At 38.1% G+C, this 24,476-nt stretch overlaps 3 protein-coding genes and 1 long non-coding RNA gene across 6 annotated transcripts; 3 read left to right on the forward strand and 1 right to left on the reverse strand.

Annotated features, from left to right (window-relative positions):
- Window positions 1-3,928: 3,928 nt before the first annotated feature.
- On the reverse strand, window positions 3,929-24,047 carry LOC108073438 (uncharacterized). Its single transcript, XM_017165062.3, has 3 exons — window positions 23,712-24,047; window positions 18,020-18,304; window positions 3,929-4,358 (listed from the first exon to the last, which is right to left on the reverse strand). The coding sequence occupies exons 2-3, from the start codon at window positions 18,078-18,080 to the stop codon at window positions 4,213-4,215; spliced, it is 207 nt and encodes a 68-aa protein (XP_017020551.1). The 5' UTR covers window positions 18,081-18,304; window positions 23,712-24,047; the 3' UTR covers window positions 3,929-4,212.
- LOC138928977 (uncharacterized) lies at window positions 7,077-7,958 on the forward strand. Its single transcript, XR_011445387.1, has 3 exons — window positions 7,077-7,192; window positions 7,352-7,582; window positions 7,636-7,958. It is a non-coding gene; the product is annotated as an uncharacterized lncRNA (long non-coding RNA).
- Window positions 8,201-12,417, forward strand: LOC108073417 (protein I'm not dead yet 2-like). The gene is made up of 13 exons (XM_017165039.3): window positions 8,201-8,356; window positions 8,422-8,539; window positions 8,595-8,711; window positions 8,823-8,971; window positions 9,052-9,166; window positions 9,220-9,275; window positions 9,334-9,459; window positions 9,849-10,184; window positions 11,429-11,523; window positions 11,579-11,665; window positions 11,726-11,919; window positions 12,063-12,200; window positions 12,260-12,417. Exons 1-13 carry the CDS (start codon window positions 8,340-8,342, stop codon window positions 12,407-12,409), a joined length of 1,698 nt encoding a protein of 565 aa, XP_017020528.1. The 5' UTR covers window positions 8,201-8,339; the 3' UTR covers window positions 12,410-12,417.
- On the forward strand, window positions 13,319-16,488 carry LOC108073428 (protein I'm not dead yet 2). 3 transcript variants are annotated; one of them, XM_041777587.2, is made up of 12 exons: window positions 13,319-13,485; window positions 13,542-13,671; window positions 13,731-13,847; window positions 14,004-14,152; window positions 14,208-14,322; window positions 14,403-14,458; window positions 14,527-14,652; window positions 14,706-15,041; window positions 15,107-15,288; window positions 15,540-15,571; window positions 15,930-16,205; window positions 16,346-16,488. In XM_041777587.2, exons 1-11 carry the CDS (start codon window positions 13,478-13,480, stop codon window positions 16,182-16,184), a joined length of 1,506 nt encoding a protein of 501 aa, XP_041633521.1. In that variant the 5' UTR covers window positions 13,319-13,477; the 3' UTR covers window positions 16,185-16,205; window positions 16,346-16,488. The 3 variants fall into 3 exon arrangements, with proteins under 3 accessions (XP_041633521.1, XP_017020539.1, XP_070142831.1); XM_017165050.3 differs by having other exon boundaries at window positions 13,326-13,485; window positions 15,540-15,733; window positions 16,346-16,480; XM_070286730.1 differs by lacking the exon at window positions 16,346-16,488 and adding an exon at window positions 16,277-16,288 and having other exon boundaries at window positions 13,326-13,485; window positions 15,540-15,733.
- Window positions 24,048-24,476: the final 429 nt, after the last annotated feature.

The raw sequence follows: 24,476 nt of genomic DNA on the forward strand, positions 1-24,476 counted from the left end.
TGCAGTGTGGCCGCAGGCCGAGCAACGGAAAATACCAACAGCGAATGGTGCCCCAAGGCGTAAAATTAAACTTTCACGACAAAATATAAAAACAGATAAAGAGAAAAATAGTAAATATTTAAAAACTAATTATTATGTTTAATGCGATATCGGTACCTGAAACTTGACGATTTATCCAGCATATTTTCTAGAAAAATCATAAAAGATAATTTTTTATAAATAAAACTTAAATTGAAACATAATTTTTCAATTTTATTTTTTACATTAAAAAGTGTTGAATATGTAATTAAAGTTTACTTACTTTGAATTTCTATAATTTCGACTATGCAATAATAATAACTGTAACACTGAAAAATAAAAATAATCTAATAACTCGCCAAATAAAAATTATTTAAAAAACCATTCAGGTTTAAATTTTTAACAGACAAGATAAATTAGACCCCCTCTTCTTAAAAGTCAATTATATTTAAAGAACAGTCATTAGTTTTTGAATACATTTCTTTATTTATTCAGTTATTAATTTTACTATATATTTGACATTGTGAAACAAAACCTCAGTTCGAAGTCAATAACATGCATAAACATCTCTTTATTGTATTGATGTACATAATATATATATATATATATCGAATATAGTTTTATAACAATTTTCACACTACTATCAACATTTATAGATCTCACTTAGTTAGATTTAATAATTAGTTTTAGTTAAAATAAAGTACACGCTTTTCGCATGGAATTCTTTGTTTCATTGTTGTACGTTTGGTCCCTCTTTTCATGACAAAAAAGAGTGCACTGCCTTCGAATTAGCTGCAAATTCAATAGAGTTTACTAGGTATAAGTGGTCACATCTATCTGTGTTACATAGATATCTATATGCTACGTCTGAAGTGCAATTGATTAAATGCATATACAATACACCATGCGTCCGTCCTCGCTTCCAGCGACAATAAAGTAATCTCATTAATTTTGTCCTGTCCCGGAGCCATTTCATCTTTGGCCAAGTCATGTGGCAATTAGTGAGACAGCCGTCCGTACTAAAAAATAAAGAAAACTATAAAAATGGACGTAAAGTTTACTACGTGTGCCATGGGAACTGCTGTGGCTGTGTATCAGAAATCCGCTTCAGAAGCTTCGAGTCATTCTTTTCGCACGCAGCTTCAGAGAGTTTCCCTTAAAGGATAATCCTGCATTTCGAGTGGGAAACCCCCTCGTGCCAAACGTACAGATTTTCCTGACTCAGGACAAGTGCTAGAATTTTAGCTCTCGTGTTCTTTCAATCTTTTATTTTTTGCTCGTGGTATTATGGCCGTCGTTAAATTTATTGTTGTTGCTCTGCGTTTTTATGCTAGGATTTTTCTCGCTTAACGGGTAATTAGTAAAGTTTTCCATGGCTATTGTTGATGATGCACTATTAAAATACGTTTCGGTGGTTGAGTGTCAAGTTAACTTTTGTGTTCGGTTGGTGGTCAAAGTTGTTAGCATATTTTTCAGGGTTCTAAAGTTTAAACGAATTCTTGTACATGGATGAGTTTGATTTGGTTTAGTTCAACATAACATTACACTTCTAGACATAACCTCTCTAGCAAAGTAAAGAATTCAATAAAAATGTATATTAAATATGTGTGTGTGAGTGTAATAAAAATGAATTCTTAAAGCTTTAAGACTTCTTCCATAAATATATTGGGAAATCAATGGTAAAAGCCAGCAAATAATCTTAAGCCAAAGAGCTTACATCTCAGCTCGCATATATGATTAATTTCATTCGCTGAACTCCACTACACACAGACAGTATTTTAACTGAAGCATAAATCCTTCGTAAACAAAATCCACTAAGAGTTAATTTTCCATGTCAATAGACCCATTTACTCATAAGTAATTCGTCTGGCTTTTCGTAAGGGTCCCTTGGCCGGAGAATCTAACGGTCTCCACGTGGTTGCCTGGCAATTGATGAGGCCTCATCATCATGGCCTGCCAATTTGTCAAACGATAATTTCTGGTCCAACGAACTTTGTCATTTATCAGTTGTTTAATTTTTAAAAGCATTTCCAGGGGATAAACCCCACACCGCCCCGAAAAATCGAGTTATTTGTTTGCTTTTAGGCCTCTTGATGGGCCCAAAAAAGAACGAGGAAAAACAACAACCAAAAAAGCCCCGCAAACCGATGACGGAGGTTGTCTAAGCTGATTAACATTGAGTTCTCGACACATTCGCAAAAGGCGGATGTGTGCTTGTTTTTGTGGCGGCTGTGTCGATGTGAGCCGAAATACGTTTATGTATTGATAGGATATTTTGGGCCATCCGGCCGAAGAGAAGAGCTTTAATATATGCGCTCACAGCTCCCATGCCTCTTGGCCCAAAAGGACCTCTAAATGTGGTCCATTTTGGTCTAATTTAATGCGAACTCTTTCTGGCCTTTATCTCCGGTCCCGAATCGCTTTGCTGCCATGGAATCGCTGTGCGATTGCTTCTTTTATTGTTCCTTTACGCTTTGTCCGCGTGCACTGCACCGAGTTTCCGTTACTGTTTTATTATTACAGCCTCGAGGAATGTTCTTGAACCCACTACGAAAAAAAATGGAGGGAGCTGAACAGACAAAAAGGGCCAAGAATAAAGAATATAAGAAAAGTCACTCGCTGGCAGGGTACGCCTCTCCGTGGCCCTGTCCATCCGTTGGTTAAATGCTCCCGCGCTGTCAATATTCGAAAATTGGCATATATGTGTGAGTGTATGTACACTTGAAAAAATACATGTCTGTTGAACATTAAAATTAAAAATGTAAATACTATCATCTTTCTGAAAATTATTGCGATTTTTAAATAGTTACCTAAATTTCCTAGAAATTAATACACTTTTATCGCTTTACAGGTTTTGCCCCTAAAATTCCCAAGTACGAATTCAGCAAATTGTCTACCATCAAAATAAAAATTAAATAAATATGTTTCTATAAAAGTGTAAATACAATTGTCTTTTTAAAAATTATTTAGAACTTTAAATAGTAACCTTAATTCTCTAAAAATTAATACACTTTTACCAGGTTTTGTCCCTAAAATTCCCAAGTACGAATTCAGCAAATTTTCTGTCAGCCAAATTTAAATGAAATAAATATTTTTCTGTGTTTGTATAAAAACGTATTTGACTTGAAAATGGTAATTTAGAAAACCCTCTAATGTAAAGTAAAAGGTTCAGAAAAGGAAGGAAGTTATGTTTTATTGGAAGTAAAACTAAAAAAGTATGGCATGAAATATAGAAAGAGCGTTAATTTCTCGGAAATTTCCAATATATATAATTTTAGGTAGGTATGTGTAAGTAGGTTGCCAAAGAAATAAAGAGTATTTTTTTAACTTTCTTAACTAATATTCAACCATTTGCTGACATGTTTGCTATAAATTTTTCCAAGTGTAGATACATATGCACGTTGCTTGCGGGATTGGGAGGCAACAATATCGACACAGCGCACTTGCAAAAGATTCGCTTATATTTCTTTCGTTGCCATTATTCCATGGCGTGAGGTTTTGGTTCAACGTTTTTTGTTACTTTTTTGTTGAATTATTTTCCCTCGCTGGCTTTGACAAACAAAAGGTTGCGCTGCATGGTGGAACTCGACTGAATTGCATTTTAAATTGAAACGCCTTGGTGTGGCATAAAATCTGGAATTTATGTAGGGAGGTCCAAAGAATTTCTTTCCCCTGGGTACTCTGCTGGCCAGATAGTGAAACGAGTTTAAGGAGAGAAGCCCAGCCCATGCTGTTTGCATTTAAAGCCATTCCTTGGCAGACTATTTGCGATAACAAGTACCAAAAATTACAAAATGGCGCACGCCTAATTGGCTGGTCAAATGTCAAGTGGCGCGAGGCGTCCACTGTGCACAGCGGCCCGGCGATAAAGCCATGCTTCCGCTGTCACTTGAGAAGCTGCAGCTGCCGCTGTGGGTGAGCCAACAGAAATGGAGAATCGTTTAAACAGCACCAATGTCGCTGCTGCCTTCCGATTTGTGTACGTGCCTTTGTGTGCTCGCCGGATGTGTGTGGGGTGTATGGGTTGTATGGGGCGGATGCAGCCATTCCGGGCTATTTTTGTTGGCCAACTAAATCGTCAACGTCAACATTGTCGCAGACCGTGTTGACATTTAGCCTTGCAGTGTGCCACCACTGCAGAAGGGAAACAAAGAACGCGAAATAACGGAAGGAACGGGTACGTCCGGAAACCCCTTAGGCGTTGATGTAATACTCCCGCTTCTTCTGGCATTTCTCATACGCAATGTAGCACAGGGCGATGGTAATGAGCACCAGTATGGTAATCCCCATGATGATGCTGACCAGTATAATCTCGTCGTTGATGCTCTTGTACGAGTGACCTGCAAGGAGCGGCAGAAAAACAAGCAAAGAGAAGATTTAGAGGCCGACGTGACAAATTACAGGCAATTATTCTTGCCAGGTGGGAAATGTGTGTTGTGAGTGGGTTGCCTGGGAAAGTTGTAGCTTGCGGGCTCCCTGCTGTTGCCAATCAACATTTTGGTTTTTCAGGACTCCATGCATATTCAAACAATACAAAGGCATAAAAAGAAACAAACCAAAATGAAGCTGGACCATGACAAATGCATTGTTGTAAAAATAAACGATGGCCATATGCCAGAAGCAATCTGGATGACAACCCACGCCACGCAGCGGGTGAAGAAAAAGACATAAAAGACATACATACGCAAAAAACAAAAATAAAATGAAAATTGGATTTGCAATTCGCTTTTGTACAACACCAGCTGTTTCAATATTTTATGATCTCCCTGCAAATATTATTATTAATGCAATTATCACCGAAATGAAATTTATGCGAAAACACAAATAAACAAACAAACATATATGGGGTTTACATTTAAATAATCTAAAGGGTTCACCATTTGTCAATATGTCAAGGGGTTATAGGCTAAATTAAATAAATAAATAACCTATACACATATATCAATAAGCATAAAAAACGTAATACAGTAAATTAATTTAACAAGAATTCATTTAACTTTGATTTTGGGTTTACATTTAAATAATTCATAGGGTCAGCCATATGTCATTATGTTAAGGAGTGATAAATTAATAAAAACAACATTTACCTAAACATAAAACTACTCAATAGAATATAGTAATTTTACAATTTATTATTTTACGAGTCTGGAATTTAAACAAATTGTTGTTTATGGTAGAACATTTTTCGTACAACATTCACTTTTAAATTAAAAGTTTTAATCAATGTAACAAAATATATTTAAACAAAAAAGAACTTGATATAATTTAAAGTACAAAATATAAGTAACGAATTAACAAATTATAATTCCACTGGAATATTGCATTTAACCTTTTTATGTATTGAAAGGATACATTCTGGCAGTGCATTAAGTGAAAAAGCATGTAAAAACGAATGTAATTATTTCTAAATGAGCTTTGCACTAATTTAAAACATTTATACAAATCGTGGTCGGCAGAAATTCAATTTGGCGTAACCAAAGCCATTTCCACTCTCCCGACTCTGGGCAAATAGGCTCTCATTGTTCGGGCCCATTTGGGCCAGATGTTTGCTGTATGGGTAATTTAACACATAATCGATGGAGCATTCCCTCGACATTCAGCGCCCGACACACATCAAACGAATTAAAATCTTGTTTACAGGCAGCCAAAGCGACGCCGCCGCCGCAGATTTGTTAATTAGAAGGTTCGCATTACAAGGGCTCAAAGCCAAATGGGCTCTGGCCCAAGCGATGTTTCGCCATAAATCTGCCTTTCTATATCAAATATATGTACATATAATGTATTAGTATTTAATGTTTAGTGTGTTTGTGCGGTTAATGTGTTTGATTGCCGGCATCGAGGCGATGAGTGTTCTTCATGGTTCATGGTCACTGGGCCCAGATAAATAGGCAATCATTTCGATTGGTTTCCACCCGCTGTGCAGGCCATTAAACTCGAAACGAATGCAGGAAACAAAGTGCAAAACATCTTATTCAAATTAACACTTTTTGGTCCTTAAATGAAGGGTCATTATATATATTTTTAAGGGTTATTTGTTATTATAATTATTATTATTTTTTCTAATTATTTATTTTTATTATTAATCATTAAATAATCAATAAGTTTGATTTATAGTCAGTTTAAAGAATAATATTTGTAATTAATTGGTGAGAATTATAGTAACTTTCTGATATTCTACAACCATATAACAGGCTTTTCAACTTCTGGAAATGGAAAATACATATCAACTTTCCATATTTTTCCTTTTAAAAAACAATAAATTCTTAACTAACTTAACAAAAACAAAAAAATTCTTAACTATTATCAATTACGAAATCCCGAAGTGGTTTAAAAACAACAAAGAGAAAAATGAAAATGGACAGATCGACTCTGTTGTTAATGCTTTATTAATATAAATACTTTAATAGTTTTACGTTGCATTCTGCTAACTACTAAAATGTACAATCCCCTTGTTATGGGTATACAAATGAATACTTCCTGGGAGTAAACGAAGTTAAATGACTTTAATTCGGAAAAGTGCAAACTTTAAGCCCTTCGAAAAGTGTGAAAGAAAAATCAAAAGGACTAGGATATGCCATAACAGACCTTTGAACAGAGTTAACATTAGTACACAGTTAAAAAAGGTTACCGAAACAATCAAGAAAATGTGCATTTAGTTAAGCAAGCCATTTAAAAAACTTTTAATAAAAACATTATCTTAAGACACCTATCCTTGCCTCTGGCCACCGGATGTGAGTCGGAGCATATCAGAGGTAAAGATATAGATTTATAATGGCAGATATTTGCTATTTCTTAATATTAAATAAATAAATATTCGCTATTCCGACGTAAGTGTTTGAATCGCCTAATTGACAAGCGGCCGTTTTGTAATGTTTAGTATTACTAATTTAAGATCGGTCTACTGATGAATAAATAAAAGATGTTTAAATTTGCATGTTAAGCCAATTCGAGATGAAATCAAGAGTTTTGGTTTTTAATGTAGTGTTTGAACTTAAATGAAGTAAATTTGAGTCTAGCCCGAAAAGATGCCTACTTTGTATTAAATTTGAAAAATGTATCCCATTTTTATTTTCTGTGTAGAGTGAGAAAGTTTTCAATGATATTCAAGTGCGGTCAAAGTTTTGTTGCCTGAGCTTCTTGGGAAATTGTTTGTCTTTTTTTGTATATACATAATGTAAATCATATATTTTCCTTCATGATCACAAATTGCTTAAAACATCAAAAGCGCAATAAAACTTTGCCATTACTTGTGGCCGAATGGCCGAGCGGATGTGAAATTTGTGGTCGGAAGGGCGGCCCATGAAATAATAATTTATAGAGATGCCTATCCCAGGATGCCTGACAAAGTTCTGGCTGTCAAAACGTAAATTATGAAAGCGTGAAATATGCAAAACGAATGCAAGAAACGAACGCCTGTGTTACAAATTGAAACTCGAAATGGAAACTGCTAGCCCATGGGCATAGACCGAAGCCAAACTGAGCGTAAATTATTAAGGTTCACGAACGGATGAGCCCAACCATTTTCGGGATGGCAGCCAAGGACACATGTCCCGCTCGCAGATATGTATTAAATTTCATTTATTGTTTTCTTCTCTACCGAAAATACAGTCAATAAAGTCATTTGACAGATTATGTGAATAGCCGAACCCGAAAAGAGCACCAAAGAGGGAACAATGGTCCCACACTCAGACATCGTTATGTAATATCCGCTGCCAAAAGTGTGCGGGAGTGTGCGTTGTCCTGTGTCTGACATCTTTCGAAATGTTTTGTGGCCACAAGGATTTGGCCAACATTGAGGAATTTAATTTAAGCCAGATTGGAGCAGGACTCCTCGCTTTCTCCGACAAGGATGTTTTTTTCTTTTTTTTTACTTTTATGGTGCACAAAGAAAGAGGAGCACAAGTCTGGTCAATAAATCTAAATGTTAGATATATGTCTGTGTGAAGGTAACTTTTAAAATAAATATCCTCCTGTTAGGATATGATAATAAAGCGGAAAGAAATAATGAAATAAAAAAGGAATAAAACAAAATATATGTATAATAAATTACAAATATCGTTAAGTTTCTCTGAGTGCCGTTTTCTCAAATTTCAGTTTGACCTCCCATGATTGTGGGCCTTGATGGCTCAGGAAATTATCAATTAAGCGACATCAAAGATATCAGATTTAAATCTAGTTTTCTGGGAAGGACGGGTGATTGCTGGGATACCAAGATATACTCACATAGTGACTGCTGCGCCTAAATTCAAACATTTTTATTTATGTTAACCAGTTTTTCAATTTTACATTAAAGACAAGCCAACTCCTTCAGTGCAGACAACATGGAAGATCCCAAACCGTTAGTTCCAAAACCCTCGAACCCCCTTCAGATCTGCATTAATAATTCGTCTTGCCTTTTCCTAGACCAAGGAGGTTTGCCGCTCGGAACTGTTGCAAGTACCACTGGCGGGGAAAGCTTTCCGTTATCATACCGATATTAACATCTCCAATCTTTATCTTGGGAATTCAGCAAAACAAAAAAGTGAGTACAGGACAGAGAAAGAACCACCTAATGTGACTAACCATATGCTGCGTAGGAGTACAAGTGCTTTTACATGATCGTCACCATGGCCCTGCTGTGGATCACCGAGGCCATTCCCATCTACGTTACCGCATTGCTGCCGGTTGCATTCCTCCCCTTGACCGGCCTTGTCGTAAGTGTGTCCGAATGCCTTCGCAATTTCATTCTTCGGAGATTGCATTGCTACAAATCGATTTAATTTAAATGTACCTCATTGGTTGCCATTAATCATAATTGTTACCAGTCGGCAGATGTGGTTTGTGCCAAGTACTTCTCCGACACAGTGGTCATGTTCCTGGGCGGTCTGATTGTGGCCCTGGCTATAGAGTACTCTAATCTCCATACTCGCATCGCCCTTCGAGTTATACGGATTGTCGGCGGAAGTCCGAGGCGGTAAGTACTAGGAATATGTATAAGCCCAGATAGTTCCTATAGACTACTTCTTTTGTTTCTATAATCGTGATGCATTTCAGCTTGCTGGCGGGAATTTTGATAGTCACGGTTTTCGTTAGCATGTGGATTTCGAACTCAGCTGGAACGGCTATGATGTGTCCCATAGTCAAGGCCGTAATAAACGAAATGGAAGTTGTAAGCTCATCGATCTCGAATACTTGTATTCTACTCCTGATTTTGCCTTGCAGAATAATGTATTTCCGGTTTATATGACACAAGAAGAAGAACCCACGGGGGAGGACGAGTGAGTAGAAAGAATTATCACGCAGTTAACAAATTCAGTTGCCTTTGATCTTCTCTAGGCCTCCACATCTAAACATGCTGGCGATGGTCTTCTATATAGCTGTAGCTTATTGCGCGGGAATTGGGGGAACTGGAACTCTGATTGGCACTGGCACAAACCTGGTGTTTAGGGGCATTTACAATCAGTAAGGAAATTGTCTAGAGCAGAGTCCTAAAAGTCCAACTAGTATATATAATAATAATAAGATGCTTAACTCCCATATATTTTGAAATCAATATTTAAGCAGGGACTTCTGCTGCTGGCCCCCTAGATTTTCAACAGTTAATAGGCTGTTGGATCTAGATTTGAGCCAAACCCAATAATTCTAGAAGAACAAAATTGTATGTCGTTATGCATCTTAATAATATATGTTTTTATTCTTAATTTCCAAGTATGTTTTATGTAAGAAGTTATTATTACTTCCACGAAATTATTTACATTAGTCCTTGAACTTTTAGTAACATAGGTGTACAAGAAACATTTGTAATATATTTTTGTATTCAAAATTGAACGATTCATTTAATGTTTCCACAGGCGCTTTCCCAATGCCGACGAAGAGATCACATTCACCAACTTTATGATGTACTGTCTGCCCATTGTCTGCATCTTGAATGCTGTATGCGTCTACTTTAGCTTTCTGATCACCCACATGGGTTTGTTTCGACCCAATAGCAAAACGGGACAGGCCGTAAAGAAAGCCAATGAGAACAAGAAATTGGTGGAAGAGGTCATGCGACAGCGTTATAAAGAATTGGGCCCCATGTCCTGCCACGAGATCCAGGTAGCCCTTATATTCATTTTGATGATCATTCTTCTCTTTACCCGCAGACCCGGGTTCTTTGATGGCTGGGATACGCTAGTCAACGCAAAGTAAGTCGTGAATGAATTTGGGAATATTTTTTAGCTTAAATGTGTAAGATAGTTTTGAACAAGTATATGGTATTTCAAATAGAGCTTGCAAATAACTGTCGACCGTTTCTCGTTGTCTACAAATAAGTGTCTCTCTCTGACTCTTTACGAAAAGACTCAGAGAGCAACCGTTTCATGGGTTCTTGAATGAGCTCGCTAGAGCTCAGAGCGAAACCATTTTTTTCTATTCTGTTTTGTTCCAAGACCGTTTTGTCGTGTTCAGTGAAGAAAAAAGTCTTTTGCGTATGTATTGGTATACATTCACACGCATAGGTAAGCAAATCGTTAAACGTTCAATTGCGATCATATTGTATTATTTCTTTGCATATGTATTGGTATACATTCACAATAATTCGTTTTGCAGACGAAATATATTAATTGCAACAACAACGAAAGAAAATGTGAAGACCGTTTGCACTGAGTTTTTCGGTCAATCAGTCTTTTTTGCTGACTCCCTTTGTGCGAGCGTTTCTCGTTCCGCTCTTTACGCACTGCTCATTAAACGACCGAATTATAAAGAGGTCAACGAAAAGCGCTCAACAGAAAACAGAAATGAAGACAGCAAAACTCTCTTGCTCAGAGCGAGAGCGAGAGAGTATGAACTCCTTTGGTTGTGCTCGCAACGAGAGCACAAGAAAAAAAACGGTCACCAGTTATTTGCAAGCTATAGGCATTTGTATGTTAATGTATTTTATATTTATACAAAATATGTTTACAAAGAGAACTATGACATCCAATTATGATAATATTTTGCGTTCTCAAAAATATAATCTGGTCGCACGGCTTATAGTATGTATTCCAGTTTCGTACGTTAAGCCTTTTTCGTCTCAAGGATCTGAGGCTCTGCGACCTTCTTTGTTAATGGCTCAAACTAAGAATTTCTATCGTTAAAATCTCAAACTTAACATTCTTTGCGTGTCGCGTTGGCGTCTACTCGTCTTTGTTCGTCTTTCCGCTCCTATTCTCTCGGTGTATTTTCTTGTCGGGCACTCGCCTACTTGCCGCCATTTTGCACTGATCCTAGTCGTCTTTATGGGTGATTACTCGCCGTCTCTATGATAGATAACTCTTTGATAAAACGTGACTGTAACGAATGTAACGAAAGCCTGATGTCGTTGTAGTCTAGGATATTTCTTAATATGCTTTCATTTTGACGACAAATATCTCACATGAATAAATGAATAACTAATTGTATTTTACATTAGGCAAGTGAAAGGCTCCGCACCAGTGATCCTAATTATTCTGGTTCTTTTTGCTTTACCCACTCAATATGTCTTCTTTAAGTACTGTTGTGGCAAAGGTAAGCGCTTCAATTCCTCAAGCAAGTCTGCAGTTTTCTAACTCTCTTCTTGCAGCACCCTTTCCAGGCCAACAGCTAGATTCACTGCTCTCTTGGCGATTCGTGCACGAAAATATACCGTGGGGTCTCGTCTTTCTATTGGGTATGCATTTGGCCACTCCTAACACCGCCGAAACGATCTTGGAACTGCTCTTTCTTTCAGGCGGAGGATTCGCCTTGGCTGAGGCTAGCCAGACTTCTGGGGTGAATCGTATGGTAGCCGACTCCTTGAAAGTGTTTAGCTCAATGCCAGCGTATGCGGTACAGATGATAATGGTTTTGATGGGCATGTTGGTCTCCGCTGTCAATTCGAACGTGGTTGTTGCCAATATTATGATACCGGTCTTATGTGAGATGGTGAGAAATATGTGCATATTTATATTTATCGGAGTATTTGTCGTTTTTTAACTTCACTGATTGACTGATTTTATAGTTCACTACATATTTGCTAACTAGTTTCTGGTTGCTTGCAATAAGTAATGTTTCCGTCCTGCCCACAGGCTGTCGTCATAAAAATCCATCCCCTCGTCCTCACTCTGCCCACTACGGTGAGCATCAGTATGTGTTACTTTCTGCCCGTGAGCACACCGCCAAATGCAATGGTTTGTCAATATGCTAACATCAAGACCAAATATCTGGTGAGTAGAGCGTTTCAGGATAACCCGTCAACTCGATTTAACTGGAATGTTTCTCGCAGGCCCTGTCCGGTATAGTGCCCAGCATAATTGGATATTTTATGGTCATATTTAATGCCAACACATATGGAAAACTTGTCTTCAAGGGCCTCTCTGAATACCCGTCATGGGCTGATGATAAAAACGACACCCGTGCTGGATTCAATTTATAGCTCTAAAATTAAGTTGTTACGTTATTTACCAATTTGCTCAGAAATTCGTGGTGAAAATTGAGGCCCCCTCTGACTTTTGTAAAACCTCCTTCATACATAAATGCGTTTAAGGAAGTAGTTGGATGACCGCAAAATTCTATTTTGGATACCTCAACTCAATAAATTTATAAAAACAAAATGACAGTTTTGCAATTCAATCATCGATTCATAAGAATCAATTTATATTGCTCAAATATAACAAAAGACTTAACTGCACATATTAAAAAATATTAAAAAAGAGTATTCCCTTCTTAAACAGAGGCAATATGCTTTGAATTCTTTTTATCATCTCTCCGAGAATGCAAAGATTCAAAAATAAATTGCCATAACAATTTAAGAGGCATCACGTTTAGTTGCATTAAAATATTCCTTTTGGATTTGCAGAAATTGACGATTAAATTGATTGACCTCAAAAATCACTCCCGTTTCATGTCCCGTTCGAATCACTTAAATTTTGCCATTATCTTAAAAATGAATAATTACCCAACACCAATCTTAGCACTAATGAAAGAGCTAATATAGAGCTATATGTATGTTGTGAGCAAGTTATGGTAAACCTCAAGATACTCGGAATCATATAATAAAAATTGGTAGAACCTTAAGAGTTGTACCACTAATATAAATGTAATAAAAATATATTTATTTCTGTGTGTATCAACCTTCTTAAATTATCAGTGTGCTCTTTGAGAACAACAGTATCTTAGATGTTAGTGTCTTTAGCCTAAGAAGTAGATGAGTACAACCATAAATCTCCTCCCTTGCCATTAATGTTCCTTTTCCTGTGCAGTGAGATTTGAGTTCACTATATACATTTGTTGTATTTGAAAACTGAAAGACGACACGAGAGGCGTCAAAATAAATTTTTAGCTTAGTTAATAACATGTAAGAATAATACTATTTAGAACTAACCAAAAAAGAAGGAAGAAAGGAACAATATGGCAAATGTACTTCCTTTCTGATAAGTGAGCTATGCGTAAATAGGCTTGATTCATACAATCACATCAGACATTTAAAGAAAATAAAAAAAAAATGGCAGAGTAAGATCATTAAGATGAGTAAGTATCAAATTAGATTATTAGAATTCCTCTTGCAGCGATACCAAAATTGGAGGAGGGCAGGCGATGAAGCGCTGTTGTGGTTTCCATTGGAGGGGTAAGGCGACCATTCTCATACCTCTTCTTTTATTGCCCTTACTGATATTTGCCTACCTTAACAACAACCCGGTAAGAACTAATATTCCCTGAACTCAGCCCTTTAGGGTGTACCACCTCCTCACTTGCAGGCTTATAAATGCATGTACCTTGTGATTATTATGGCGTTTTACTGGATAACCGAGGTTATTCCACTTTATGTGACGGCTATGTTACCGGTGGTTTTCCTGCCATTATTTGGTATTTTGGTATGTATATAAAGACATATGGCTAACTATGTTACTAAGAATTATGTTGCCAAGAACTATGTTCCAAAAATACCAATATATGTTTAGGCTTTGCCTTTTACCCTGGTTTATATACATTTTTAAACTTTCTAAAATTCTTGTTACCATTCTTTAAAGCCCTCGGAGACCGTTTGCCGCTTTTACTTCAGTGACACTGTGGTTATGTTTCTTGGTGGCTTGCTGATCGCACTGGCCATCGAATACAGCAGGCTTAATCAGAGAATCGCATTGGTGGCTATTCTGATAGTCGGATGCAGTCCAAGGCGGTAAGACTCAGTTTTTTATTTGGCTTACAGGCAAAACCTAAGATCCCTTCCTCAGTCTGCACTTTGGCTTGGTCATGGTGACTTGCTTTATATCACTGTGGATCTCTAATTCGGCAACCACGGCCATGATGTGTCCCATAGTCAAGGCGGTGCTTCTTGAAATGGAAACAGTAAGACAGTTTTACTTGATTCATAAGGGAATTCCTATAATCGTGATACTTCTAATTCTATTTATTTTCCTTTTTTTTAGCAAAATGTGTTTGCCATCTACAAGACTCAGGAAGAAGAGCCGATGGAGGAAGGTAGGTAAGTATCCAATTGATACAGATACAAGATATAATCTTTTATATCCAATCCCATTTCAATGTTTACAGTGTTCCGCACCCATCGACCATCGCAATGTCCTTTTATCTTGGAATCGCTTACGCCTCTTCGATCGGCGGTTGTGGCACCCTGATAGGAACCGGGACAAACCTTACCTTCAAGGGACTTTATGACTCGTAAGATTTGACTGCGAGTGTCTATTGTTATGCTAATTCACAGGGCCCCACAGGCGGTTCCCGAATTCTGTTGAGACATTAGACTTCCCCATATTTATGGCATACTGCATGCCCTTTGTGGTCATCGCACTCATCTTGCTCACCTACTTTTCGCTTCAAATCACCCATATGGGTCTCTTCCGGCCGAAGAGCAAGGTGGGAGCGGAGATCAAGAAGGGCGCCGAGGGAAAGGAAGTCGTCAAGAATGTGATCAAGGAGAGCAAGGCCGCGCTGGGACCCATGACCTGTCACGAGATCCAGGTGGCAGTGGTCTTTATATTGATGGTTATCTTGCTTTTTACGCGAAAACCGGGCTTTGTTAAGGGCTGGGCTGACTTCCTGAATGCACAGTGAGCTTTTCTCAGCAACTTGGAGGTGCTTGCGAATTTGATTTCCTTTCTTCATTAATTTCCAGAAAAATTATGAGTGGACCGCCGGTATTTTTTGCAGTCATCCTGCTCTTTGCCCTGCCTACTCAGTACACCTTCTTCAAGTACTGCTGCGGGAAGGCCCCCTTTCCCGGCCAGACGTTGGATGCTTGTCTTTCTTGGGTCTATTGCCTAAAGAATACGCCGTTCGGTCTTTGCTTTCTACTGGGTAAGAGTTCTTTCTTGGTCTATTATTTGCTGACCGAAAATTATAGAGCCACATATTAGCTCCCGGAGCACTAACAATCCTGAAATTCATCCAGAGTCTGAATTTGACCTGCATTTTGGAGCGGCAATAAATATTCAAAACATATTTATAAATACATTTTTTACGGCCTCTGAAAATTGTTCAGATAAATCGGAGTTTATTACATATTTATCGCCCCTGCCTTCTTTAATGATGTCACATTTTCTTTGCAGGTGGAGGATTTGCCTTGGCCGAGGGCAGCCAGGTAAGCGGAATGGCCAAATTGCTTGGAGACTCGCTGTCTTTCGCCTCCAAAATGCACTCCGTATTGGTGGTGGGCATGTGCATCATTATAGCCCTAATCTGCACAGCCTTTACTTCCAACGTGGCCATGTGCAACATTTTAATTCCGATCTTTTCGGAAATGGTAAGGCGCCTATTTGTGTCAAATTGCGATACGGATAGCTCTTCTAAGCTATTTTCTTGTAATTTTGATATTTATGTATATTTTTTGCCTTTCTAATTATACTAATTATGATCATAAACAATTTCTTAATGTACTATAATACTCTATGTGCTGTAATAGAATTTGGCTAGTAATATTCCCCATCCTCATATTTTAGGCCTTGGCCATCAAAGTGCACCCCTTGTCACTGACTTTCCCAGCATCTTTGGCCTGCAGTTTGGCCTTCCATCTGCCAGTGAGCACTCCACCCAATGCAATCATAGCCGGCTTTTCGGGACTCAAGACGAAGTATATGGCGATAGCTGGAATTTTACCAACCTTTTGGGCCTTCTGTTGTCTGCTATTCACCGGAACAATCTGGACCAAGATTATCTATCCGGGCACCAAGGAATTTCCCGAATGGGCAAAATGAGCATTTTATATTAATATTCAGGTCTCTATTAAAATATACACGAATTAAATATGAAACATAAACCTTAAAAATCTGAATCTGAATTTTAAAAGTGTATCCCACAGTTGAGAAAATTCGAATTTAACTTACTTATCCAACTTGATTATTTCCGTGAAATGCAGGTACACCTTTAAAGAATAAAACCGTTCCCAGGGAACTATCTTTGAGGAAATTTTATTGATGTTAAAGGATAGCCAAGTAAAAGAAAGTCGATTTTAACAAGTTAAGCATCTAAATTGTTCCTAACAAAGCGGTTATTTTTAGGTTCAGGTTATTAAATAACCATAACCAGCTTATTTCAAGATTGTTTTGATGACCAATAAATTCATATTATGCACAATTTGTTGCTATAATAAATATAAGTAAAAAATATTCAAAAGTACAAATGCCTATCCAGGGAAATAGCGAGAAAATCTGGCCAGCGGGCGGGCTTCTTTTTTAAAGGCGTTCGAACTCACTTAACGGACTTTTTGGGACAGAGGAAAACAAAAACTTTATGCAAACACAGCAAGAAGTCCTTCGCTTATCTGCTTCAGCCAGTTCCTCACCTAAAATCATTCACGGGAGTGAAAATCAAGGCAAACTTTATTACTTCGAGCGACTAAAATATATAATGCTTTCCCAGGTGAATGATATGATGAGTACCAAAGGACCGAACCAGGAATCGCACACAAATCCCCAGCTGACATACGCATAAACAAATAATGTAGAAACACACGTGCACACATTCTCAAGGCAACTGCCTCGTGTACAAGAAACGCGGGAATAATGAAATAAATGTAATAAAAACCCAGACAGGCGGAGCAAGAATGCGCGGAACATACATACGTAATCAAGACACGAATAAAAACACGCTTTTCAACACTGATTACGGTGAGGCATGCGGCAGGACTTTATCAACATCCCGAACATTCAGCATCCAGTATCCAGCATCCCACTCTCCACCCAAAGCAAGGACGGCAGGACGACGCCAGCCTTGCGGGAGGCAGGGGCGATGGCAACCTAAGCCCGCCAAATGGGCGACAGAGCGGACAATGGCCCACCCTAACAGCCACCCAATAACTCAAACCAAAAAATCTGGAAGGATGTGTACAGTGGTTAGGGATGAAATAACAATGAGGCTTGTCATTTATTCATGAACCAGTAATAATCTCAATAAATATCATTTTTTTTCCATTTCGAGCTTAGCTAAAGTGTGCTCTTCCGTGCGAATGAATGTAATCATTTATTTATAAACAAATATTAACAACACGTTTTCAATAGTCAAGTTTTTGGCTTGGAGTTTACCGGTATTCAAATCTTTTTGCATTAAGATAAAAAAAATCATTTTCCTTCAAAATATAATTCAACTTGTAATATAAAGGTCAACATTTTAAGATACAAATAAAAAATTTAAGCTCAATAAAAAACGATATGCTAGTATTCCTGCCATGAGTCGAGGACATGTCTTTCGGGTCGCGACAAATCATCAGAGGAAAGTGGAGGTATTAGTGGACATATTAAATGGTAATCAAAGAACCGTTTCTAAAAAGAATTAAACAATTTTAATAAAAGGCTTCAAAACTTTAGTTAAGGATTGCAAAAAGAACAATAAATAAATAACTAAAAAAATCGTAATCCTATTTAAAATATTTGTTTAAAGAATTAAAAGTTAAATGAAATAAAGACTACAAATTATTAAGTAATATTTAGTTGGTTTCAATAAACGCTTTTATTCTATTTCTATATATTTACTGAAACTGAAAGTTGTACAATATAATTCCCCATCAGTGTCCGCATTATCTTTATGTACTCACTACTGTAATAATTGTTGTCCGAATAACCGTATTTGCCGGCTGTCCTGCCCCCGCCGGCCATCTTTATAGATTGCTTTGTTTCCCCGGCTTGTGTTGATACTTCCTGCTTGCCCCCAAGCTAGTGTTGATGTTGCTGCTGCCAGTGGTAGTTGGTTGTTGGGGCTGTTGCTGTCACTCAGGGCCCATAAAACACTCAAAGCAGAATGGTCTGCTGATCGGCTTTTGGTTGTGCTACAGTTCCGGCTGCTGCTTCTGCTGTTGCCGCTCCCGCTTCCGGAAAAATAGCTAAGAGGGAAAAATGAAGGAGATGCAAATAAAATCAGAGTAAATCCAGACCAGCAAATTGTTAATGACTCTGTCAGAAGCATAATCAACTTGTGTATGGAGCAGAAATCAGAAATCTCACCCACAGGCACAGAGGAAACGTGCGGAAATAGGTCTTAAGACGTGTTCTGGTTTTCTAAAAAATAAATCCAATCCAAGCGCAAAATCTTTAGGTTTTCAAATAATCTTCCATTTTAAATACTTTCTGACAATTACTGTACAACGTTGCGTATACGTAATATGTTTAAACAATTAATTTACTTGACTTAATGCTATTTAAACCACACTTTTTGTGTTTCTTTTTAATTTTAAATAAACTATTTTTATTTTTAATGAACCTTTATTTCTTTTTACTTCAACAGTATGCACTTCTGGGAACACGCCAGCTTAGCTGCTAGTCACGTTACGTATACGCAATGTCAGCTCGTTTTAATTACAGCCAACACCCAAATAGGAGGGCAGCCCGCGTCTGGTCGTGTAATTATGCATATAATTAATATGCATGTACTTATTTAATATTAACCAAATTGCTGCCACTTGGAGCGTGTCACCTCAGGCAACAGCAGGAGCAGCCATCGAGTTTTACTCCCATGGCAACAATAAATTGAGTTCAATTTGTGTAATTAGTGTAAGGAGCTTTAGCAGCAAAACGTGAACGGGCGTATGGATGTCGATGAGGATGTGGGATAGTAGGGAGCCAGGCCAATTTACACACATTTAAACACACACACACACGGCAGGAATTGTTTCCCAGTTCAGAGAAAGCAATTTGGAAATTGCATTGCCTCCTGCCGTGTGACAGGGGGTTAAAGGTGGAGGTCGTGCGGTTATGCTTGATGCATTTCTCTAGTTAGTCTGCTCCATTTAAGGCGCTTGGGGACCAGGTCAAGAGGGCGGTTTGGGCCAAATGAGCTCCGCTATTTACCATAGCAAACGGGCACAGTATAACTTGCCAGCGATGAACTTTCCGTGAAAATCTGAGCTTAGTGTAAATTGGTTTTACTTTGTTGCGGATGCAAAGTGTTTTTCTAACTTAATTAAAACCTAGAGAAAGCTGTTAAGACTAAGTGCGAATAAAAAAAGTACCATCTGATAGTTAAACTGTTGTTCAGTAAGTTGTTGGCAATAAGTTTTTGAGTAAAAAAATTGGCAAACAAAGTGGAAAACAAATTGTTGAGGTGGCAAAAAAGAGAGTATAGTTAATTATAATATGTGCAATTAATAAAATCTGCTTTCATTTGTAAATAATCAAATGGGCAAATAGTAATTACGGAAACTGTAATAATGAGTTCAGCTTTCGCCACTCGGACTCAAACGAGCAATATCACCGTCATTTCAGTATTTGTCATGCAATTACGTTTAATTCCAACGACTGATAATTAAATGAGATAAAAGTGCTCCTCTATTAGTTCCACAAAATGTAAATTAATTTACTGAAACGCCATCGGCAGATACACACTGCCACTTCCATGGCCAACTTCTCCCATAAAGCGTCATCAATCAGAGCAAGTTTTTGTTGTCTGGCTAAATAGCTGGGAAAGTTGGGCCGGCAGTCGTCCGAGTCCTGCGTTGGCTAATCTGTGTACCAGATCGCATCACTCACTTAGAAACCATCCATTTAGGGCTGAGCAACTAGCCTCCTGCCAATCGAGAAACAAACTTTTGTCTGTCTAACTTTTTTGTTGGGCAATTTCCCTGGTCTAATGCAATTTATCGACTCCCACGCACCACAATATGTTGTAGCCGTGAAGTTATTCCAATTAAAATACTCATATTTTTGCATATTCTTTTCGGGAGCGTAAAATTCGTTTATGAGCAAAAGTTTTCACTGGATCAGTTTTGAACATTTTATGCACGTCCTGCGAGCAAACTCAATTACGCCTTGAAAGAGCGATTCCTCTTCTTGCGCCCCAAAAGATGGATACGCCATCAGCTTTCAAGAAAGGTGGCAAACGAATAATAAAAGGACTTTTTTTGCTCTGCTGTTAGTGTGCTCTGTATTTCTCTATGTTTTATTACACTAAAAGAAAGGTAGTACAGAACAAAACATAACGTAAATAACACAGAGATGGTCTTGATGTTTCTTAATTACAAATAAATTTAAAGGTACATTTGCATATTTATATTAAATAAACAATAAAGTTGTAGATTATACAAATATATAAATTAATTTCAATTTTACTTTAACTTTTCCCCCAGTGTAGCTGCAGCTGCTGGGACAGAAGCTAGAAGCAAGGAGACCGCAGCCTAAGTGACAACATATGCTGGGCAGCAGATACACACGAGCGGGAAATGGGAAATAATAGGAGTTTGGGGAACAGGAGGAGCACGATGAGCAGGAGGATAGATAGCTTCTATGCCATGTCCCAATAGGTTCCGTTCCCTGTTCTGACCTCCTCTAAAGCCAAGTGATGACCGAAAATAGCACTAAAATTGTCGCCTCTGTTTTGTCAGCCTTTGTCTGTCTTTGGGTGTGTTTGTATATGTTTTGACGGTCTCCGTATGTGTTTGTGGGTGTGTGTGCTGTGTGCTGTGTACGCCACATCCTGTTTCCTGGGCATGGCGTGTGCGCACGAGTGCCATTGTCTAAATTATTTGGATGGCGCACATTCTCCGTTGAATTTGCGTGCCCTGCACCGAGTGCCTGTCGTCCATGGATCCTTCTTCTCGTCCGGTATTGTCAGAGGAGCTCCCTGGTGACTCCTGATGGGGCACTCGGCGCCCAAAAACAATACATCAATTTGTACGTACATAAGTAGGAATGTATGTGTGTATACACGTGGCGCGGGCGTTTGTCATGGCAAGTGATTCCTCATGATTGGCCTAATTGTCAGTCAGGTCAGAAACCCTCACACCATCGTCGGATGCGAATGGAAAACCGATTCTATCTCCTTCTTCCTCCTGCCTCCCAATTCACCGAACTTTTAAAGTACTCACACGCACACTTATTTGCTCTGAGTGTGTGTTTACTGAGGGTGGACTTTCTTTACTTTTTACAACATTTTGTTATATTATGAATGAAAAAAAAACTGAAATATTCGAACAATTTAACTTGAATAACTTATCCTTGATGTAATTTTCGCATTTTTAAGGTGGAAAAACAAAAGTTCAAACTAAAAAAATATTATTATATTAATGCTTACTTACTGTTTAGGTGTCGCGAACAGATTATTTCTCTTATGAACAGTTTTTTTTCTTTAATTTTTTACCATTTCACAGTTTAGTGTTTTACAGAAAGTTTTGAGTCTTTCTCGATTTAAATTACAGAAGAATAGACTACTGATTTATCTGGTGTTCATCTGTTTCGGTCAGATTACTATCAGGAACTTTAACAATGACTATAGAAACTGACGCTTAGTAATATGTAAGCTCTTAACGGTGTTCACAAATAGTGTAATAACCACTAATAAGAACATAAAATATAAAACTGTATATTTTATTACCATAGTCGTAAAAGTTTGTTCCAAAATATACCATATAAATATGTGACTATGGTCCACCCCATCTCAGCACGTACTGTGTGTGTGAGTTCGGTTCCAGGTACTATATGTACAACAAGTTAATTGATGTGCTAATGGATGCTTTGTTTTTAAATGGGTTTTATTTTTAGTGGGTCGACACCATTTTTATTGAATAAAAGGTTGCTGTGACTTTCAAGTCAGCTTCACTTATAAATTGGTAAACTGAATTCAATATACTTTGAGGTACCACCGTTTCTCAGAGGTTTCTTGGCCTTCATTGTATTTCATTGGAACTTCAAAGGCTTTGGATGAAGAAAGTTCGCCAGAGTTTGACAAATAAACGGATATTACTCTTCGAATGAACAGTATTTCTCTGAACTTAAATTAGTTTCGCAAATAAATGGCAGGGCAGCGTTGATGACAACGTTCTTCGTCGTCTCTCACTTTTTTTATATTGGATTTTATTGATTTTCTGCTTTCTTTATTGGAATTTCTCCTCCAGGTAACAAATCTGTTTGCCCCCCTTTACTGCAAAGACGCACACCTCTATTTACATTTACCTTTTGCATTTGGCCACTTCAGTGCTCAATATGTTGATCCACAGGGGATTTGGGAAGTTGGTCGAACAGACTCACCTGTAATTAGACTGGGGAAAACTTTCCGTGCAAGATGTTTTTATTAATTGCACATGTGTGGGCCACAAACGCCCATCAAAACGGCTTAAGACATAAGTCTTGGCTTCACTTGCTTGGCAGCAGCTCTTTTCTAAATGCAAGGACGTCTTCAGTGTCTCAGAAGAAGGCTTTTGCACGGGGCTTTCCGTACAACAATATAAAAATAGAAAGCGATTCGAGAGTCTTGAGCACCAAGAAGCAATATTTTAATGGAAATATATACCGCAACGTGTTCCCACTTTAAAAGAAAGCAGCTTGTCGGATGGAAGAGAGGCTAATAAAAGATTTAGCTAGAAACGTTTTATAATGGAGGATGAGAAGCTGTTTTATGACAGCACAAAACTGCACTTTGCTTAAGTTTATATTTTTATGGACGTGGCAAATGTAAAATATCGTTCTTTAATGCAAATGCTCGCTAAGGAGCATGAGCATTTGGGTTTTATTACGCTAGCAAAGATTATTTCGTGAAAATGGCAGTTTATTTTAAATATCAAAATCTCGTTTGCAGTTAATTTCAAAAATAAATGTAGAATCAGATAGAAGCTTAACCTTACTAATTTATAGCATGACACATTTTTAACAACGCAATTGGACAAAAATTGTTTGTAAACTGTGGAAAAAACAACCTCTTCTGTGAGATCCAGTTCAGGGTGGTTTTTTTCCCCCCTCTATCATAATTTTCATAAATTTAAATGAAGCTTCGGTAATGAGAAACCAAACAGAAGCAGAAAGTTTTTCTTTCACAAAAAATACCGACCTAAGAATGAGGAATTTTTGAAAGAGTAATAAAAGACCATTTATAATGAGGAGAATAACAATTCCAAGAAGACACCCAAAGCACTTTCCAAAGTCCCATTTCACAATAAAACCGTAAAATTCAATAGCTAAATCATAATATGCAAATGATGGCCTGTGAAAACAAGGCTTAAATACTTTGAATGGGTTTAAACTTTAAAGTCCGGGTCCCGTATCGGCCAAGTTGATGGATGGTGATTGGAATGTGAGGCGATACGGAGCGTGAACTTGACTCTGAACTGTGAAAAATGGAGTGCTGATGGAAGTGTAAAATGCCAGCATGCAGTAAAACGGCGCCCATAAAACATCCCGTCCCGCTGCTCATAAAATAAGGAAAATAAGTCCCGACACCTCACCTGGAGGATGGCTGACATTCAGCTAAGAGATCCGGAGGAGCTCTTTAATTGATTTATACTGGCCATATGGCCGACCGCTTACCATAGGCCTTTGTTGTCTGCCAACTGCCATTAAATGGTTAATTAAGATTTCAATCCACTGGCAGCCGTCCAGCAGTTGGCCGCAAATCTCACGCCTTTCAAATCCTTTTTGTTGAGCCCGGTTTTCCGACCCGTTGGGCTGAGATGTCCGGACTCCGGATGGAGGGCGACACAAAAGCGCGCGAAATTACACAAACAAACAGGACTAAATCGCTCACGCACACACGCACAGTCACGTAAATACGGAGTGAACGGCTCCGATTGGTCCCAGAAAATATGGCGCCAAACGTTTCGAGGATGTCGCCACCGTTGGGTTCCCTTTGTGCCTCTAACACATCTGTCCCATCTGACGGCGTTTGTTCTACTGATGAATGAACCGAGCGCAGGATGCCAGGACAGTCGGCGAGGTTGCGGAAAGTTCCCAGCATGCCGTGGACCAGTAGCCGGAGAGCTTTTACTACGATAAGAGCTTTTACCCCGAAAACTCATTACGCTCGAAGGACACAGTGCTGTGCGAATAGTATGCTACGGTATTGAATAACAGTACTATACCTAAAGAATATTGTGTCCAAGCTTTACATCGATCATAGCAAAATTGAGGAAGATATGCAGAGTGGAACAGAGGTCGTTTGATGATGTAAGAGTATCGTAAAGTTTCAAGCGCTCCCCTCTAAAATGACATTTTGAAAATCGGAAAATCGACAACTAAAATCTACTGGACCAATCGGTTTGAAATTTTGAACTTCTTTAAATAATTCCAGAGGTA

Source organism: Drosophila kikkawai, chromosome 3R, assembly GCF_030179895.1.
Source record: "Drosophila kikkawai strain 14028-0561.14 chromosome 3R, DkikHiC1v2, whole genome shotgun sequence".
In the NCBI taxonomy this organism is placed as follows: Eukaryota; Metazoa; Arthropoda; class Insecta; order Diptera; family Drosophilidae; genus Drosophila; species Drosophila kikkawai.

Bases quoted from the DNA above. Each gene is read 5' to 3' on its own strand.
- LOC108073417 (XM_017165039.3), top strand. The intron at 8,972-9,051 runs GTAAGTACTAGG...GATGCATTTCAG, and splicing joins GTCGGCGGAAGTCCGAGGCG to CTTGCTGGCGGGAATTTTGA. The intron at 11,666-11,725 runs GTATGCATTTGG...TCTTTCTTTCAG, and splicing joins GGGTCTCGTCTTTCTATTGG to GCGGAGGATTCGCCTTGGCT.
- LOC108073428 (XM_017165050.3), top strand. The intron at 14,153-14,207 runs GTAAGACTCAGT...TCCCTTCCTCAG, and splicing joins GTCGGATGCAGTCCAAGGCG to TCTGCACTTTGGCTTGGTCA. The intron at 15,042-15,106 runs GTGAGCTTTTCT...ATTAATTTCCAG, and splicing joins GCTGACTTCCTGAATGCACA to AAAAATTATGAGTGGACCGC.
- LOC108073438 (XM_017165062.3), bottom strand. From the start codon at position 18,080: ATGGCCGGCGGGGGCAGGACAGCCGGCAAATACGGTTATTCGGACAAC. The intron at 4,359-18,019 runs GTGAGTACATAA...CGCTCCTTGCAG, and splicing joins GGACAACAATTATTACAGTA to GTCACTCGTACAAGAGCATC.